We start from the raw sequence: 19,195 nt of genomic DNA on the forward strand, positions 1-19,195 counted from the left end.
ATCTGCCTTGCTTGCTTTCTTCCACGTACTTCTCAGCCACCTTTCTTCTTCCCATCCTCTATTGTTAGACAGCGTCTCTTAAGCATGTGTGCCAGAGTGTCATTTCATTGTGTTCCTGCTGAGGCAGCGGGCCGTGCCTCTGGGTTTTCTCATGAAGAGGAAGGTTTACTCGCGACCGCCTAAAAAAATACATCGAATGTAATAAGAAAGAAAACCGCAAATCATACCCTTTTGGGAGTTTTACTGGGAAAGGAAATTGGCATCTGTCGTGAGGATTCTTCCTTTTTCGTCCAAATGAATTGGCTGTCACAAGTCTGCTGGATTTGAAGGGCACACTCTGATGCCACAAGTCACTGTGAGGTGAATGTCCAAGTTGGAGGAGGAAGAGGGGCAGCCTCTGGGCCACATGTGGTAGGAGGTGATGCCAGAGAGGGTCGGGCTATACACAATCTAGGGACAAAAGGAGCCGTGGTTGGGGAAGAACAAGATCGGTGCATGAGGGCAAGGGGACTCTTCTGGATCGAACACCTACCTCAGAGGTGTCTCCAGAGGAGGGGTAAGGGCTGGTGCCTTCCAAACAGCATTCCTCTTGGGATCTGGAACATTGAGGAGAGCACCCTGTCTCCTCTCTTTAGCAGCCTGCCCTGTGGAAACAACCTGAAAATCAGCTCATAGCACAAGACTTGGCCCAGGTACTCATGAGACCATCTCTGCGGACACTCTCGAACGTCTAGGATGAACCGGGAAGCCAAGTAGGTGACCTCTACCCTTTGCCCCCTCTCTTACCCTCCCACCCACTCCCTCACTCCCCTACTACTCCCTACCAGCTTCTCCCTACCCAGATTACCCAGGTTTACCTCTCTGGGCTGCCCCTGATATAACAAGCCTACCCTTAGCCACCATTCAGCTTGAGAATGAAAGTCATGAGACACAGAAAATCAGGAAGGGCCTTGAGACGGCATCTGATTTACCCACCTTATAGATGATGTGACTGAGGCCCAGATAGAGAATAGACTTGCTCAAGGCTATGCTATGAGTGTATCAGCTAGGATAGGCCAATAACAGACAACCACCAATGTCCTGGTGGCTTATGACAACAAAAGCTTACTTCCCGATCCTGCTTCTTGTCTATCGTCAATCAACTGGGACCTCTGTTCTGCATAATCCTCTTGCTGGACCCAGGCTAAAGGAGCAGCCAAGATCTGGAATACTGCTGGTCCCTGTGGTAGAGGGAAAGAGAGAGCATGGTGAATCACGCACTGGCTCTTAAAACTTCTGCACAGACATGACATGTGTCATTCTTTAGCATATTTCATTGGCCAAAGCAAGTTTTGTGGCCATACCTGATGTCAAGAGAGCAGGGAAGTGCAATCCTCCCAAGGGCCTAGAAAGAGGAGAAAGAGAATATCTGTGAACGGCCCTAATGCTGACCACAGAGAATGAGATACAGAGCCGGGTCAAGAATGCTCGTCTCCTAACTTTGGGGCTGAAGATCTTTCTACTATAATCCTCTGTCTCCAAGGCTATTTTCATAGAAATCTCAGTGACCAATCATAATGTAATGTGCTCTTTCTCCCAGGGATGGTTACCCTTAAAGAGCTTGATGCTGTACCCCGAGGGGATCGAACACTAACGGTAGAAATAAAGGCGTTGTGTCAGACCGGCAGGAGGACACATTTGAAGATGAAAGGACTTCCACAGAAATGATACCGTCCAGGCGCACCTCACTTCCGCCTGACCCCTTGTTGTCCTGGCTGATTTCTTCATGGACATCATGGACTTTGAACACTGTAGCCCGGAAAAGAAGCTGCGTCCTAGGCCATAACCACATCCTCTTACCAAGATCACACAAAGTCCGGGGACTTGTCTGGTGCCATCTAGGGCTCCAAGGCCTCAGAAATGTACTGACCTGACAGGTGATAAATCTCAATTCTGAGCCTGGCTCTGCCATGGACTTTCAGTATGACTTTGGGTACATCCTTTCCCCTCCTTGGCCTCAGTCTTCCCGTCTGTTCAGTGGGGATGGTGATCCCTGCCTGCCCCATGGATGTGAGCATGTTTCATGAATTCTGAAGCTCTGTGTCTGAGAGAGGATCTATTGCCATCAGTCCAGTTGCCAAGGTATGACCAGAGGAGACTGGGGACACGTGCCCAGAGGCCTCTGGTGGGTGGGACTCAAGGGAACAGCTGCCGTCTGAACCTCAGGATACATAGTCCTGTGCCCCAGCCTCTGGGAGTTGCTAAGGCTGCTCTTGGGTGAGCCTCCCACTCTTCTCAGAAGTAGGGTCTCCACAGATGTGGGGATTATATGAGACACATAAAGCACTTAGAACATAGTATGTGCTTTCTAAGTGTTTGCTACTGTTGTTAAGGAAATAATGCCAGAAAGTTCATCTGGAAATGTTACAGCATTTTCCACTATATCATGGACCACCAATTAGTTAACTAATTAGTTAACAACTAATGTTGTTTCAAATTTTATGTATATAAAAAGTCTTGAGGCGAACAGCTTTGCAATTAAAAATTTTATGCACACCTATAATGACATCCTAAGGTTAGAGTGCTAGGAACAGACTTGCCGAATCAAAGGGACTGCATATTTTTTAAGCTTTGCTATGTAAGTGCCCCGGCCTTATATTGGTATTCCTACCAGCAGGTTGAGAGTGCCAGTTTAGAAAAGGAGAAGTTGCTTAGAGAGAGAGCGATGGTTTGTGTTAGATTGGATTCGATTTCACTGAGTAGCAAAAAGCCCTAAAAAATAGTGCTTTAAATAGACATGTATTTCCTTGTCATGTAAGAGAAATTCAGGACAGGTGGAAAGGCTTACCTTACACCTTCTCTGCACTGGCTTCCACCTCATGATCCAATATGGCTGCCCAAAGTTCAGCCATCATGCTGATATTCCAAGTAATAGGAAGAAACAGAAAGATGTACAACATTTCCATCTATATCCCATTGGCCAAAACTTAGTAAGATGGCTAATTCTAAATGCAAGGAAGGCTGGGAAATAAAGTCTATTCCAGATGACCAGGAAATATTCAGGGGTTCTGGTCCTAAGGAAGAAGGGGAGAACAGATTTGGGAGGACAACTAGTTGTCTCTGCCATGAGCTTAGCTCAGACAGAGAGCAGCACAAACAGGTCCATGGAAACAAGAAAAAATAAAGCATCCTCGGGAACCATCTGCAGGAGATAAACTGGACCATTGCAGAGCCAGGACACGGGCACAGATAATTGGGGGATGAGGAAAAGAAGCAAACTGTTCTCTGGGACCAATCCCTGGGCACAGGCATTGAGACTCCGTGAAGAAGCCACTTGTCTGCCTATTTACTGCCCCCCAGATATGGGAGGTGGTTCTTGACTACCCTCTTTGGCTTCCTTGCAGCTGAATTGTCCTCCTATTCACCTGCCTCCCAGCTCACCTGTCCCCAACTCACCTGGCCCCAGCTCACCTGTCCTCCAACTCACCTGCCCCTCCACCCCCACTCACCTGTCCTCCAACTCACCTGCCCCCCCAGCTCACCTCTCCCCCAACTTGTCTGCTCCACAGTTCACCTGCCTACCCTATCCCTGCAGAGCCAGCTCCTCATGGACCCCGTTAGCCTCCAGCTGGGCACCAAGAACCTGTGGAGCTTGCTCGTGAGGCTGCTCAGCAAAGACCCACAATGGCTAAATGCCAAGGTGAAGTTCTTCCTCCCCAAGATGGACCTGAGCTCCAGGAGCAAGGCCGAGGATGCCACGCAGGGTGTCATGCTACAGCTCAACAGACTGTACACTCAAGGTCAGGCCACTTGGCAGGCGTTCATCCACTGTGTGTGCATGGAACTTGACGTGCCGCTGGACCTGGAGGTGCCGCTGCTGAGCACTTGGGGCCATGGAGATGGTAAGGGCAGACATAAGAGGCACAAAGCAGCCAGCCAGCCCCCTGCCATGGGAGCCAGGGAGGCCAGGGGAAGGCTGGGACCCACCCAAGTTACACAAAGACGACATGGTCAAGCCAGGAACAAAATTCTATGTTTCTGAGCACTTTCCAGAGTAAATTCCCTATTTTCACCATATCAGCTGGGGACCTGGAAGATCCCTTCTTCCACCCTGCTTCACCCCAGTTACCTAGAAAGGCTGGATACAAGGAGAGAAAGGACCAGTACCTACTTCCAAGCAAGAAATTCCAAATAGCCCGTAATGCTCAAGACGTTTCTTTCTTCAGCACAGTCAGGAGCAGTTGCGGGGAGAGCCCTTTGACCTCTACGGGTGGGCAGGTGCATTGAACGCTGTTCAGTTCTGTGGGTGTTTCTTGGCACCTTCTACTTACACAGCGTCGTGCGGAAACAAAACATTGAGGGCCAACAATGTTCCTGGGGAGGAAGTGAGAACTCATAGAAGAACTTAGCACACGACAGAGCGTAGGATATGCAGGGGGGTTCACAGTGTGCATGCAGGTGTATGATCACACACACCTGTGCACAAACATGCATACACGCAAGCATAAGCACATACCTATCCGTGCACAGACCTGCACATACGTACACATTTCTGCCGGCAACTGCCTTCACCAGTTGTGTCCCCCACAGATCGTGGAGCGTCCACTTTATTGCTCCCCTGCTGGGGACCTGCCCTGAGGGATGAGCCCTGAGAGCTGGTCCTAGGGCATCCGCTGCATCCCTAGACCATGTGGCACTCTCCCCTTCTCTTTCAGGGTTCCCCAGCCAGCTGGAAACTGGTGAAGAAAGCCAACCTGAATCTCAGCTCCACCACGGTGAGAGCTGGGGTTGTGGAGCAGGAGGGGGTGGTAAGCATGCTAAGTCCCCACCTCAAACCCGGAGGAGGATGGTGGTGGCCAGCCAGCTGCTTCCCTTAAACCAGCCTCCTCCACCCTCTAACACATTCGCCTGTACCCCCGCCCCTCCCCCTGGCTCCTAGTCCCGCCTCTTCCCCCTCTGCACCTGTTAAGGCTTTGGCCTGTTCTGATATAACCTGTTCCCAGGGGATCTAAGCTGGAACCTCCCAAGAGAGTCTGAAGTTGACAGCTCCTGGGCACCTGCCAGAATCATGTCTCGTTTCACTAGGAGAAGTGTGTTCTCACTTCCCTGTCCCTAAGCCTCAGGGCCTCATATTCCAAACCCACAGACTCAGGCCTCCTCCTCATTTAGATACCTTGGGCATGATGCTGACCCACGGACTACTGTCCACACCCTGGAACCTCTGACTGATTTTTTGATGGAGTGCGGCAGGGATGGGGGTGGGGGGTCAGCAGTTAAATGGTGACCACCTCAGGATTTATTCACTCTATTCTCCAAACCTTTCTTGATGTTCATTTTTTTTAAACTGTGGTAAAATGCACATAACATGAAACTTCTATCTTAACCATTTTTAAGCACACAGTTCAGTGGTATTAAGTACACTCTCATTATTGTGGGACCGTCTCCACTACCCATCTCCAGAATTCTTTCTGTCTTGGAAAACTGATACTCTATCCCCATTAAACACTAACTCCCCATTCCCCTCTTCTCCAGCCCCTGGGCCCTTTTACTCTCTGTCTTTATGATTTTCACTACTCTAAGTACCTCTTGTAAATGGAATCATTTTGCGACTGGCTCATTTCACTTAACATAATGTTCTCAAGGTTCCTCCTACATGTTGTGGCAGAATTTCCTTCCTTTGTAAGGCTGAATAACATTCCATTGTATGTGTATACCACACTTGACTTACCCATCCAGCCACGGATAAACACTGGGGTTGCTTCCACAGTTGGGCCATTGTGAATAATGCTGTTGTGAACGTGGGTAAACAAATATTTCTTCAAAATCCTGCTTTCAGTTCTTTCTGAGTATATATTCAGAATCCAGGGTCATATGGTAACTCTATTTTGAATACTTTGAGGAACTTCCACACTGTTCCCACATTGGCAACACCATTTTGCATGCCCACTGACAGTACACAGGGGTTCCAATTTCTCCACATCCTTGCCGACCCTTGTGGTTTCCTGGTTTGTTTGTTTTTTACAGTAGCTATGGCGACGGGTGTGAGGTGGTACCCATCTCATGGTAGTTTTGCTTTCCATTTCCCTAACGATTGGTGATGTCGGCCATTTGTGTGTCGTCTTTATAGATCAGTCTCTTCAAGTTCTTTGTTCCGTGGTTTTAATTGCCTTGTTTGTTTTGTTGTTGTTGAGTTTAGGGGGTCTCTATATATTCTGAATGTTAATCCCTTTTCAGATACAGGTTTCACAGATACCTTTCATTCTGTGGGTTCTCTTTTTACTCTGTGGATAGTGTCTTTTGATGCACAAAATGTTTTTCACTTTCATGAAGCCTGGTTTGTCTGTTTTTTTCTTGTGTTACCTATGCCTCGGTGCCATATCTGAGAAATCATTGCCAAATCCAATGTCGTGAAGCTTTTGTTTTATGTTTTCTTCTAAGAGTTTTATTGCTTGAGATCTTATATCTCAGTCCTTGATCCGCTTTGAGTTAATTTTTGTATATGATGTTAGGTAAGGGTCCAACTTCATTGTTTTGCATGTGGATGTCAAGTTTCCCCAGCACCGTTTGTTGGAAAGATTGTCCTTTCCCCATTAAATGGACGTGGCACCCTTGTCAAAAATTATGTGACCATATAAGTGAAGGTTTATTTCTGGACTGTCATGTCTGTTTTTATGCCAGTGCCACACTGTTTTGATTGCGTAGCTTGCTTGTAAGTTTTGAAATCAGGAAATGTGAGTCCTCCAACAAGGTTCTTCTTTTTTCAGGAGTGTTTTGGCTCTTTGGGGTCCCTTGAGATTCCATATGAATTTTAGGATACGTTTTCCTATTTCTGCAGAAAAGGTTATTGGGATTTGATGGAATTTCACTGAATCTGTAGATCATTTGGGGTAAGATTGCCATCTTAATAATAGTCTTCCAATGAGCCTGGGATATATTTCCATTTATTTATGCCTTCTTTAACTTCTTTCAACAATGTTTTCTACTTTTCATCGTACAGGTTTTCCACCTGTTGGAGGTTAATTTTTAACCATTTTATTCTTTTGATGCTTTTGTAATTTCCTTTTTAGGTGGTTCCTTATGTGTAGAAATGCAACTCATTTTTGTGTGATGACTTTGTATCCGGCTACTTTGCTGAATTCATTTATTCTAAAAAACTTTTTTGTGGAGTTTTTAAGGCTTTCTACATATAAGATCTTCTCATCCATAAACATGTTTTACTTCTTCCTTTCCAATTTAGATGCCTTTTATTTCTGTAGAAGTATGGGCTTTGAACTTATAGCTGTGCTTGGCATTAACATCAACAGGCTTTAACAGAACAGCCACTCCATAATCCCAGCTCCCCAGCAGATCAAAACTATTTGTCCTGGTCCCTGTCCCTTCTGGCTTAAATCATTGAACTGGCATAACTATCACATGGCTATGACCAAGCCCGATTGATATTTAGCCAGTGAGTCCCTTATTAATAGAGAACTTGGGGAGCCTAGGTGGCTCAGTCGATTATGTGCCTGACTCTTGATTTCAGCTCAGGTCATGATCTCACAGTCATGGGATCAGGCCCCGCATCGGGCTCTGCATTGACGGCGTGGAACTTGCTTGGGATTCTGTCTCTCCATCTCTCTGCCCCTCCCCCACTTATGGGCACACGCTCTGTCTTTCTCAAAATAAATATATAAACATTTTTTTTAAATAGAGGACTTATTGGAATATTAAAATACTCTCAAACAGGTTCCAGTTCCTCTTTGGGATCCCTGAGTCTCCTGTAAGCCAGCACCTATAAAAAGTCAACCAGGGAGTGCCTGGGTGGCTCAGTCATTGAGGGTCCAACTCTTCTTTTTTTTGGTTTTTTTTTTTTTGTTCTTTTTGAGTGTCCCACTCTTGATTTTGGCTCAGGTCATGATCTTACGGTCCTGGGATTCAGCCCCTGCACACTGAGCGTGGAGTCTGATTAAGATTTTTTTCCCTCTCTCTCTGTCCCTCTCCTGCACTCTTGTGCATGCATGAGCTAGCTCTCTCTCTCTCTCTCTCTCTCTCTCTCAAATATAAACAAACAAATAAATAAAATCTTTTGAAATAGATAAATAATAAAAAAAATTTTAAGTTAACACCTGGCAACGCAAGGGACCTGTCAGGGCTGCTCTGATTGGTCACTAATGCCTGGCTGTAGGAATATCCCACATTACTTCTTCAAATTCTTCCCTAAGTCCTCTTTCCCTTCTTCCTCCCCTCTGTTCTTGCTCCCTTTCCTTCTTGTTTTCCTTCTCCCTTTCTTCCTTTCCCAACCTCTTTAGAAAGGCATTAAAGTGACTGTTGACAATCCATAACCCGACAGGAATTCGTGAAACCATTAAGGGAAGCATTAAACCAAATGTGGAAGATGTGAAATGAGGGCGATAAAACACACGGGCACAAGAGAGAGGGCACAGGCCTGGCCCATTGGAAACTCCACTTTTCTAACCAGCAGTGGCCTCGACAGACCTGGGTCTTTCCCAAGCCATGCAGTGCTTGGGGCCACGTGTTCCCAAGGCTGCTGGCTGTGGGCCCAGCTCCCTGCAGCCTGGGAGATCCCCAGCCCAGAGCCTCCAGGCCTCTAACATAGGCCTGAGACCCACTTCTGCAAACAGAAGCTGGTGTTGATGCAGCCTTTGCCCGTCGCTCAGTCCCTAGGTGTGGAGACACTTGTCTGCCTGCTACGTATTTGTGGACTGGAGCTCCCCAAAGGTGCTTGGTGCCCCCTCAGCCCAGGCTCCCAAACGTCATCCCTTACCCTTCTTTCATTCTTTCCAGGCCTCAAGCGGCCTCATCAGAGCTGTGGGTCCTCACCCCGCCCGAAGCAGTGTAGGAAGCAGCAGCTAGGTGGGTACGAAGGTGAGGAGAGACCCAGACGTAAGGATTGGATTACCTTGGGGCTAGGGCACAGATCCTGGACTCTGTGCCCTGTTGACAAGCCTCCAAGGGCCCGGTGACTCTTGTTTTCCAAGCTTCCGGTAGATATGGACTGGAGGTCTTGGGTGGGCAGAGGAGAGGCTGGGTCTGGCAAGGAGGACCTCCCCCACAGGAGGCCACAGGGCCTTCTCCAGAGATGGTGCAGCTGAAGAAGCTTGAAGCACTCCCAGTAGATTGTAGCTTCATCATCTGGGCTCTTACGGGGACTCCATTTCCTCAGGATTGAGGGAGCTTCAGGGAGGTGACCAGCATGACCTCAGACCTGGACCCTCAGTGGCCAGTTTAGAGATAGGCAGGATACCAGGGAGACCCCAGCACCACCGCAAGGCCTGGGGACGGCTGAGGACCAGCTAGGCCAGAGGGAGTGGAAAAGACAGAACTGCTCTCTTTTCTCTACCAGTTGTCCAGAAGGGTCCTTGTTCACAACCAGTTATCCCCAGTATCCCCTGACAGTGGCTCCAGTCCTTCCCCTGGGCCACCCAAGATCTCCCAGTGATCCAGCAATTAAAAAGTTAGTACCTCGCGCAGTAAGGGCCCAGCTCCAATTCCGACTGGTCAGCGCTTGGGCCTACAGGTTACTAGCGCTCACCCCTGGGCATTGCAGCCCCAAAATATTAGGGAGAGGAACGGGCTACTGAGATACACAGTCTGTTCCAAGAAGATGCTGCAAAGGGAGTGATCCACTTTTCCTCCCCATCTCATTGAAAGCTTTACATGTATACTGTTGCAGAACAAACAGAACCACGATCCATGCTTCCCCGGTCGGACTTCCCTATTTAAATGGCCCAAAGGCCATTCTACAGAACCTGTGCTTCTGTAGAACCAGTTCCTTCTAGGGATTTGGTTGGTACAACAGCCCCCGTGTGCTCTTGCCAGCCCTCCCACACCTATATATACACAGCTGAGGCCACAGGCTCCCAACTGCCGGTACTGGGGTGAGGGGACCTGGGGGTGGGGAGCTCCAGCCTTCATGCCTCTCCCTGCCCCTTGCAGAGCTGGCCAAGAGGTACCTGCAGCTGCTGAGGAGTTCTGCCCAGCAGCGCTATGGCAGCAGGACGCGCCGGCCAGGGCAACCCCTTGCCTTCCACCAGGCCTATATCCCGCCAATCCTGCAGTGGAGCCGGGCCACAGCACCCTTCAACACTCAGGAGGGGGCCATCCTGGGGGACCCCAAGGCAGAAGATGGCACTGAGGCGAGCATCCTGGACCTCTTCAACACCAAGGCCGACAAGGGTCCGAGGGTGACGGTGCTCCTGGGGAAGGCGGGCATGGGCAAGACCACACTGGCCCACCGGCTCTGCCAGAAGTGGGCTGACGGCCAGCTGGACCGCTTCCAGGCCCTGTTCCTTTTTGAATTCCGCCAGCTCAACCTGATCACAGAGTTCCTGACGCTGCCCCAGCTTCTTTTTGATCTGTACCTGAGCCCCGAGGCAGGCCCCGACTTGGTCTTCCAGTACCTGGAGGAGAATGCTAAGGGAGTCCTGCTGATCTTTGACGGACTGGACCAGGCCCTCCACCCCCATTCCAGCAAGGACACTGCAGGTCCTGAGGCCCCAAGTCCAGCCCTTGCCCTCTTCTCCGGGCTCTGCAAAGGGACCCTCCTGCCTGGCTGCTGGGTATTGGCCACCTCCCGTCCAGGGAAGCTGCCCGACTGTCTGCCCACGGAGGCGGCCATGGTCCACATGTGGGGCTTTGACAGGCCGCGGGTGGAGGAGTACGTGGGCCACTTCTTCAGTAACCAGCCGTGGCAGGAGGCAGCCCTGGCAGAGCTGAGGGAAAACAGACATCTCCAGAGCATGTGCGCGGTGCCCGCAGTATGCCAAGTCACCTGCCTCTGCCTCTACCATCTGCTCCCAAGCAGCTCTCCAGGCCAATCTGCGGCCCTTCTGCCCACCGTGACTCAGAACTATGTGCAGCTGGTATCTACCCTCAGCCCCCGTGGGCACCCGCTTCCTGAGTCCCTGCTGGGCCTCAGTGAGGTGGCCCTGAGGGGTCTGGAGACCGGGAAGGTTATCTTCTCTGTAGGAGACATCCCTCCCCCCATGATGGCCTTTGGGGCTGCCCTCGGCTTGTTGACCTCCTTCTGCATCTGCACAGGCCCTGGGCACCAGGAGACTGGCTATGCCTTCACCCACCTCAGCCTGCAGGAGTTTTTTGCCGCCTTGCACCTGATGGCCAGCCCCGAGGTGGACAAAAATGCACTTGCCCACTATGTCACCCTCAGTTCTCGCTGGGTGCTGCGGACCAAAGCTAGACTGGGCCTCTTAGACCACCTCCCCACCTTCCTGGCTGGGCTGGCGTCCCGCGCCTGCTGTCCCTTCCTCAGCCATGTGGCACAGAGGGACGAGGTGTGGGTGGGTGCCAGGCAGGCTGAGGTGATGCAGGCCTTGAGGAAGTTGGCCACCCGCAGGCTCACGGGACCGAAGGTTGTGGCACTCTGTCACTGCGTGGGTGAGACCCAAGAGCCTGAGCTGGCCAGCCTCATGGCCCAAAGCCTCCCCTGTCACCTGTCCTTCCACAATTTCCCACTGACCTATGCTGACCTGGCTTCCCTGAACAACATCCTGGGGCACAGGAATGCCCCCATCCAGCTGGATTTTGAAGGCTGCCCCCTGGAGCCCCACTGCCCTGAGGCCCTGGCAGGCTGTAAGCAGGTAGAGAATCTCAGGTGAGCTCTTCTTGCTGAGGGAGGCTGGGTACGAATCTCAAACATCAGAACAGATAGTCTGAACTACCGCTTAGCCTGAGAGCCGGTGGGGAAGCTCCATGCCTCGCCAAGACCTTAGGGTCCAGTTGGCCCTCCTTTTACTGCGGTTGCTAGGCTTTTAGTCTCCCCCTCCCTCTCAGCCGTGAGCTGGAGCCTCCGCGTCCAGAGGTGGTTTGACTTCTGGCAGGCTACTTAACCTCTCGGCCTGAGTTTCTTCCTCCCTAAAATGAATTCGTGGTAATACCAACTGCATGGGGTGGGTGGGAGAGGGGGTAAGAGAATACGGGGAAGACCCTCCTTAGCCAGTGCCTGGCTCATGGTGGAGGCTCAGTATGTGTAGTAGTAGCTGGAGAAAAGGTGAGGCTCATAACAGAGAACTTCCCCCCGAATACAGTGGGTTAAATAATGTTGAATTTTGTTTCACTGTCACGGGAGACTCAGAGCTCAGTGGTCCAGGTCAGTGAGATGGCTCAGCTCTGTGTGGTCCTGCAGGGACCCAGATCCCTCCCACTGTCTCTCCATCGTCTCCTTGGGCGTCTGAATCTGCATGGTCAAAGCTGGGTCATGGGCATATCCGTGTTCTGGCTTAGGGGAAGGGAAGGGGAGCATATACTCAATACACCCAGCGTATTAAAGCCCACACACGTGGACACAGAGCACATTCTTTCCACTCACATTCCAGTGGTGACAACATAGTCATATAGCCACCCTGAGCTGCAAGGGAGGCTGGAAATGCCATTTCTGACTGGGAAACCACGTTCCCAATTAGAGCTCTATCAGTGGAGAATGGGTTTCAATGGACAGTTAGCAGTGTCTGCCATAATATGTATTTGTTACTACTACAAACAGCAACTAATGCTACCACTATTAACATAACTGTATTCAGTTCCATCAGTCAGAGGAGGGGGTGGGTGATGGCCTCTAAGCCCTGTTCCGTGCTGATCCTCTGCCATCTTGCCTCTTCCCGTGGCAGCTTTAAGAGCAGGAAGTGTGGGGACGCCTTTGCAGAAGCCCTCTCCAGGAGCCTGCCGACAATGGGGAGCCTGAAGAAGCTGGGGTGAGCCAGGGCTTGGGTCCAAGAGGAATCCTCAGCCAGAGATGCCTGGAACTCTCCCCTCTCCCTTCAACCCTGCACAGGGCAGATTCCTGGCCTACCCCCTTTCCCATCTCTGTTCCTTCCCACCCTCTTTGCTTATCCTGTAGGTTAGTGGGAAGTAAGATCACTGCCCAAGGCATCGGCCACCTGGTGCAGGCTTTGCCCCTCTGTCCACAGCTGGAAGAGGTCAGGTGAGTGATCTCCAGGAAGACCTGCTGGCTATGGGGACCAGTCACTTCCCAGGTCCCTGTGCACCCCCTGGAGCCTGTGATGAATCCTGCATATTCCATCAGGATCTGGCCAGTTGTTTTTCAATGGGACCCGGAAAGGGGAGGCATAGATCCAAGAACTGTGTGGGGCTGGATCCAAACACAAGGCTCCCAAAGACCCTAGAGCACTGCTTCCCTCATCTAATATTTTGCTCCATCTTTAAGGAGCTTGAATTTTGAGGCCCTCTTTCCGTGACCCTGAGAGAAGGGATAGCAGCGTGTAGGCAGGTGTTGGGCACTGTGGATACAAGTAAGTGCATGAAACACACACATACCTTCACACTTGTACACATATGTATTCACACTTGCACTCTCCTGCTCTCCTGACCTGCACATTCATAGGTGTGCACACATGCATGCACACTTAGATCCACGTACACACTTAGATGCAATTACACACTAACTAAGCACATGAGCACAAATATACTCCTGCCCTGTGTTTGTGATGAGTAACCTGAGAGGGGTGGAGCCAGGGAACCTTCTCAGCAGTTCATTGGCAGAACCATCACTAGCTTATATGGCACCTTTATGAGACTTAGAAAAGGCATCCATTCATCCAGAGAGATGCAGCCTGGCACTAGGTTGTACTGGTTGTTGAGTGGAGTGTAGGACCTCAGCTCCTATTCCCCACAGCTGAGTGCCTTTATGTGGGATCACTAGGTGATAGGAGAAAAGATTAAGGTCACTCTCAATAATCAGGAAAAACAGCGCTAACAATTCACATTTCCAAACCTTTGCACTGACCAGAGCAATCATGCACAAAGGTACCCTCACACTTCTGTCCCTCCAGCTAGGAACTCAGGCAAGGCTGGGTTGTGGACTCCATTTGACAGATGGAGTATGTGAGCCTGGAAAGAATGTGCTCGGACTAGGGGTCAAGGCCAGAGCTGGGGATGGAGGCAGCATCTCCTTTATCCAGTCTAGACTCTGCTCAACACCTAGGAGCTGAGAGGCCCTAATAAACTCCAGCCTCAGGCACATCCCAGACATAGCCCTGAGAGCAGGGTGCTGGGTGTCCTCATTCCGCTTCATGAGGCCTTCACAGCCCCATTATCTGGATCTCTTGGGCCTAGGCAGGAGCTCCCCTTTGGGGCTGAATAGGGACAGAAGTGAGGCTGGCAGAGGGCCTTTCCACTTAGCTGGGCTTACTGGATACTGTGGAGCAGGCCACCAACACCTTGTGGGCCTATGACTTGTGTCTCCTGCATAAGGGCAGCCATATCACCTGTCAACTGGGGCTCCCAAATCCCCCAACTCCATGGCTGAGGGGCTGGGCCTTGGTCTCCCTGCAGTTTTCAGGACAACCAGCTCAAGGACGGGGTGTTGCTGAACATTGTGGAGGTGCTTCTTTGTTTGCCGCGGCTCCAGAAGCTTGAGTAAGCAGTCTTTCCACCCCTTTGCCTGAGTCACCCTCCTCCCTGGAGAGCGAAGAAAGTCTCTTCAGGAGCCTGTGGGATACAGGGTTCACTCCTGACACCCTTGCCACAATCTTGCAGCCTGAGCCGCAACAATGTCTCCATGTCAACCTTACTCTGCTTGACAAAGGTAGCAATCACAAGCCCTGCTGTCAGGATGCTGCAGGTCAGGTGAGCAGGAATGGAATCTGGGCCTCAGGGTCTTGAGAAAAGGGGAGGGGAAGGTAGTGGGTGGGAAAAGGAGCACCTAGTCTGCAAGATCTACATGTGTGGGCACCTGAATTTGTTTTATTCATATCGGTATCTCCAGAGCCTAGTTCAGATATGGCACCTGGTACTCAGTATATAGCGGATGGATAGAAGGATGGATGGATGGATGGATGGATGGACGGAAGGACGGATGGACGGATGGTTGAATGAGTAGAATAATGGACGAATAGATGAATGGATGGACAGATGGTTGAAGGAATGGATCAACAACAGATCTAGGAAGCATAGGCCTAGCCCAAGGGATAATTAGCCGCATGTTGCTCTCCATGGTGCTGAACTAGGGATACCTGTTTGGATTATGGAGTAGGTTAAGTGCCATGCAAACCTAAAATACTGTAACTCCCATAAAAACTCTTTGCATTCCTAATTTTTAAAAGTCTTCTCTGGAAAAAAAAAAAGTCATCTCTGTAAAAATTGCTTTCCTGACTTTTAAAAACACTCTTTAAGTATTCATCAAGCAATAGCATAGTCACAATTTTAATTTCTGATTTGGGGCACTTTTGCCAGTTGTTTCTCTGTTGATTACAAAATCAACCTTTTCTAGATGTTTGGAACAGCAAGGGGTGTGCAGGCAGGGGGTGATGTGCTGGTTTCCAGTCCACTGGTTTCATGGCTCGGTATCTGACTCTTGCAGGGAGGCGGACCTCATCTTCCTTCTTTCCCCGCCCACGGAGACAGCTGCAGAACTTCAAGGGTAAGAACGTAGAAGGGGGGTGAGTCTGGGCTCATTCTTAAGAGCAGTCTGGGCTCAAGCAGTTGCAGGGAAAGGTGGGCAAGAGAACACATGAAGAGTTGGAATGTGGGGCTGCTTCTTGCTATGGCTGCCCTGAGAAATGACTTACTTCTCAGAGTTGGCAAAGAACTTTAACTTCCTCTAGCATATCTGGACCACATCTGGCCCCTGTGATGAGGGAGCATCCCCAGAAGTCTCAGAGCAAGGCAGGCCCTTAGGGAAGGCATGAATATACTGTTAGGTTGGCATTAGTATGTGGAGAACACCCTGGAAAACTCTTCCATCTAAAAAAAAGGGGCCTGGGTAGTTCAGTCACTTGAGTGTCTGCCTCTTGATTTCTGCTCAGGTCATGATCCCAGGGTCATGGGATCAAGCCCCATGTCGGGCTCCACACAGAGTGTGGAGCCTGCTTAAGATTCTCTCTCTCTCTCTCTCTCTCTCTCTCTCTGTCTCTCTCTGTCTCCCTCTGTCCCTCCCCCATGCTTTTGTGTGCTCTCTCTCTCTCTCAAAATAAATAAACAAATAATAAATTAATAAATTAAAAAATTTTAAAAAGAGAAGACGATGATACCTACATCTCAGAGTTACTCTGAGGATTGAATGAATTAACACATTTAATGTACTTAAAATACTACTGACATCCAGGTGACACTCAGGTGCTGGCTATTCCAGCTGTGCGTGGATTCCAGCTTGGCTAGTCCTGCATGGGTGAAGAAAGGGAAATTGCCTTTCCATGAAAGAACATTTACATCTAGGCTTCCTCATACCCCTTCCTGGCTGAGACACACAGACAGATGATGTTGTATGTCCTTGGGCAAGTCTTTTCTCTGAGCTTCAGTTTCCTCGCCCATACAATGATCCGGTAGGACCAATGTCTTTTTCTCCTCCAACTGTATAGCTGTGATGCCCAATATGGTAGCCACTAGCCACATGTGGCGATTCAGATGTATATTAATTAAAATGAAGTAAAGTAAAGTGAACCTTTAAATTTATCAGTCACATTAGCCGCATTTCAGGTACTCAATGACCATGGGAGGCTAGTGTCTCCCGCAGCAGGTGGCACAGATATAAAACATCCTCATCATCGTGTAAAGTTCTTTTGGACAATGCCAATCTAGAGGTCTGTGAAAATGTAGCTAATAATGTTCCAGCTTCTCGGCAGCCTCCAACCCTCCCCTGGCCCAGTGAGAGAGAGCCTGGGTGTGCCCTGGCCCCCACAACCTGGACCCACACACAGTCCATGCTCCCAACCTTCTGAACTATAGGTAGCACATATACAAATGGAAAGCGTCAACATTGAAATAGCAGCTTCTTTTTACTAAGCTTCAATTTTGTGCTTATGCGGGGCACTTGACCGTGCATCATCTCATTTAATCCTTCAATCACTCTGTGTTAGATATTGTCGTCCCATTTTGGAAAAGAACAGTGGAAGCTCAGATAGGTGAAGTGACTTGCCCAAGGCCACACTGCTATATATAAGGCAGAGCCAGAATTTGAATAAAGCCTATTTGACCTCCAACCTTTTGCTCTCCTTGCTCTGCTGAATAACACCTTCAGCACCTTCAAACAACTGTCTTTGTTACTCATTCACTTTGGGTCATGCTGCACGGTCTTCAGCCCCTAGAACCTAAAATAAGAGGTTTGGCTCATCAGGTCTTAGACTCTTAAGCCAAGGCCAGTGTTGGATTTGCTCTTTGCAGGGCATCAGACCTACAGGGAAATGCCAGCCAGAGGAAAGAGGCTCAGAGCAGAAGCCTGGCACTCAGGTACCTCTGTGGGCTCCATTGCCTTAAGGGGAGGGATATAATATGAAAGGAGGTGCCTTCCCAGGAGAGGTGTAGCAGGGGCAAGGAGGATAAAGGATAAAGGCATGGAGCAGAGAAAGCACATGAATAACCCATCCTGGCTTGAACAAGGAGCATCTGTTATAACAACAATAATTATTATAACTTAATGAGCCCTTGCTGGGCACTTTACCTCATTGTAATTCGTTTGAAAACCCTGCAAAGTACGCTTTATTCTTCCCATTTTATAGAGGAGGAGACTGAGGTTAAGTACCTTGTCCAAGATTTCCCAGCTACCAAGAAGCAGGGCCAGGATGAGACCCCAGGTCTGTCTGCCTCCTGGCTCCCACACCTGGCAGTGGTCCTTGGAGCCGGAGGAGGCATGGTGTAGCTTCTTGCCCTGAGCCCCTCTGCCTCTACCCTGACCTCAGGCTTCAGCAGTGTCAGCTCAGGGTCCATGATGTGCAGGAACTCATAGCCCAGCTCCAGGAAGGCCCCCACCTGGACAAAGTGGAGTGAGTATCATGGGAAGTTCTGGGGCGGAGAAGGGTGGCGGGCAGGGCAGGGTCTGAAGGGCCTCTACTGTGTGTGTGAGCATGGGGTGAGGAAGGGCGTGTTGCCTCATTAAGAATTCGGGGGACGCAGATATCATAACAGCTACCACTATTTAGCATTTGCTCTGGCCAGGCTTTTTTACAAACATCCTCGTATTTAATCTCCCCATCTCCTTGACGTAAGTGCTGTTTACTACACACATTTCATAGAAAAAGAAGTTAAGCCACACAGAGGTAAGTTTGCACAAGGTCACACAGCTAGGAAGAGTCCAGGCCAGGGTTCAAGCTCAGACAATGACTCCCACCGGCCTCGTCCCCATAACCAGTGTCATCGAGACCTGCAGAGCAGAAGCCTCATCGCACCTGTCTACTGGACCACAACTCTCAGGTGCCCTCACCCTGTCTTCCCTCACCCAGAGTAGAGTGAGACCACCTTCTCCTTTGGGGCTGGAGAAATTCCATTCATGTCCAGCTCCTTGAGAGTAGGGCTTGGGGATTGGTAGAGGTCCTGTCGTGTCATCCGGAGAGGACCCCTGCCAAGACCATTCCAGGAAATCAAACGGGCACGAGGGTGGAGTGATGGAATGCCATAATGTGTTTTGAGGTGAGTGGCCCCACCCCAGGGAAAGATGGACAGGTGAGGGCCTTGGTGACCAAAGCTTGAGCCTTGACTTGGTCCTACTGGGAGAACCAAGACAGGATTAGGCGTTTTTACCAAACTCGCATGCTTCCACCCACCTGGCCGTCACCAAGCTTGCCCCTCCCCGAGTGCTCTCACCTGCAGTATGACCCCATCACCCACCTGGCTACACAGACCAAACACCTCTCAGCTCCCTTCCCCTCCCCCCATAGCCAGTCCGTGCCAAGTCCACCTACCCCTCACGTAGCTCTCAAAACCACCCTCTTCTCATCCACCTCTCCAGTCTGAACCGCTCTCATTCCTCACCTGGATGACCCCATCAGCCTCCTCACTGGGTCCCCTGCTTCCACACTGGCCACCTCCACCGGGTAGAGAGTGAACTGCACTCCACTGCTGCCTGCCCCCTTCACTCCCTCCCGCTGCTCAGGATAAAGCCCGGACGCTAAAATCCTGTGTGATCCGGAACGCTGCCTCCAACCCCCCAAGCCCCAGCTGACCCTGCCCTGCCACTGAAATCATCGATCCTGACACACTGTCCCCCTTTCAGGTCCTCCTGTGTGCTACGCCACAGGGCCTTTGAATGAGTTGTGCCCAGTACCGGGATCACCTTTCCCCCATCTCTCGCCCACCCCTTACCTACCGAGCTCCTGGTTTTTTCAAGCAAGTCGTTCAAACATCAGGGAAACTTCCCTGATCCCCAGAGTAGATCTGATGCCCGTATGACTAAGGAGTTTATCACAAGAAGCAGTTATGCAGATTGAAGCGTAAAGAAACAGCTGAGGGCGAGGCCTTGGAATCAGGCTGC

General features: G+C 50.3%; 1 protein-coding gene and 1 long non-coding RNA gene across 14 annotated transcripts in view; one reads left to right on the top strand and one right to left on the bottom strand.

Annotated features, from left to right (window-relative positions):
- The window catches only part of NLRC5 (NLR family CARD domain containing 5), an 88,542-nt gene that overhangs the window by 24,467 nt on the left and 44,880 nt on the right, over positions 1-19,195 (top strand). For 3 of the 13 annotated variants that reach the window (XM_078438793.2, XM_078438786.2, XM_078438794.2), the window contains exons 2-14: positions 636-752; positions 1,580-2,121; positions 3,575-3,881; positions 4,695-4,754; positions 8,764-8,832; positions 9,916-11,590; positions 12,603-12,686; positions 12,833-12,916; positions 14,287-14,370; positions 14,491-14,580; positions 15,314-15,373; positions 17,113-17,173; positions 17,623-17,711. In XM_078438793.2, coding sequence (XP_078294919.2) covers positions 3,587-3,881; positions 4,695-4,754; positions 8,764-8,832; positions 9,916-11,590; positions 12,603-12,686; positions 12,833-12,916; positions 14,287-14,370; positions 14,491-14,580; positions 15,314-15,373; positions 17,113-17,173; positions 17,623-17,711 — 2,651 coding nt within the window. In that variant the 5' untranslated portion in view covers positions 636-752; positions 1,580-2,121; positions 3,575-3,586. Of the gene's footprint in view, positions 1-635; positions 753-1,579; positions 2,122-3,574; positions 3,882-4,694; positions 4,788-8,763; positions 8,845-9,915; positions 11,591-12,602; positions 12,687-12,832; positions 12,917-14,286; positions 14,371-14,490; positions 14,581-15,313; positions 15,374-17,112; positions 17,179-17,622; positions 17,712-19,195 lie in introns of all 13 variants that reach the window. The other 10 variants (XM_078438780.2, XM_078438783.2, XM_078438790.2 and 7 more) reach the window with 8 other exon arrangements.
- LOC132690366 (uncharacterized) lies at positions 300-629 on the bottom strand. The gene is made up of 2 exons (XR_009615359.3): positions 533-629; positions 300-450 (listed from the first exon to the last, which is right to left on the bottom strand). It is a non-coding gene; the product is annotated as an uncharacterized LOC132690366 (long non-coding RNA).

This window comes from Panthera onca, chromosome E2 (assembly GCF_046562875.1).
Source record: "Panthera onca isolate mPanOnc1 chromosome E2, mPanOnc1 haplotype 2, whole genome shotgun sequence".
In the NCBI taxonomy this organism is placed as follows: Eukaryota; Metazoa; Chordata; class Mammalia; order Carnivora; family Felidae; genus Panthera; species Panthera onca.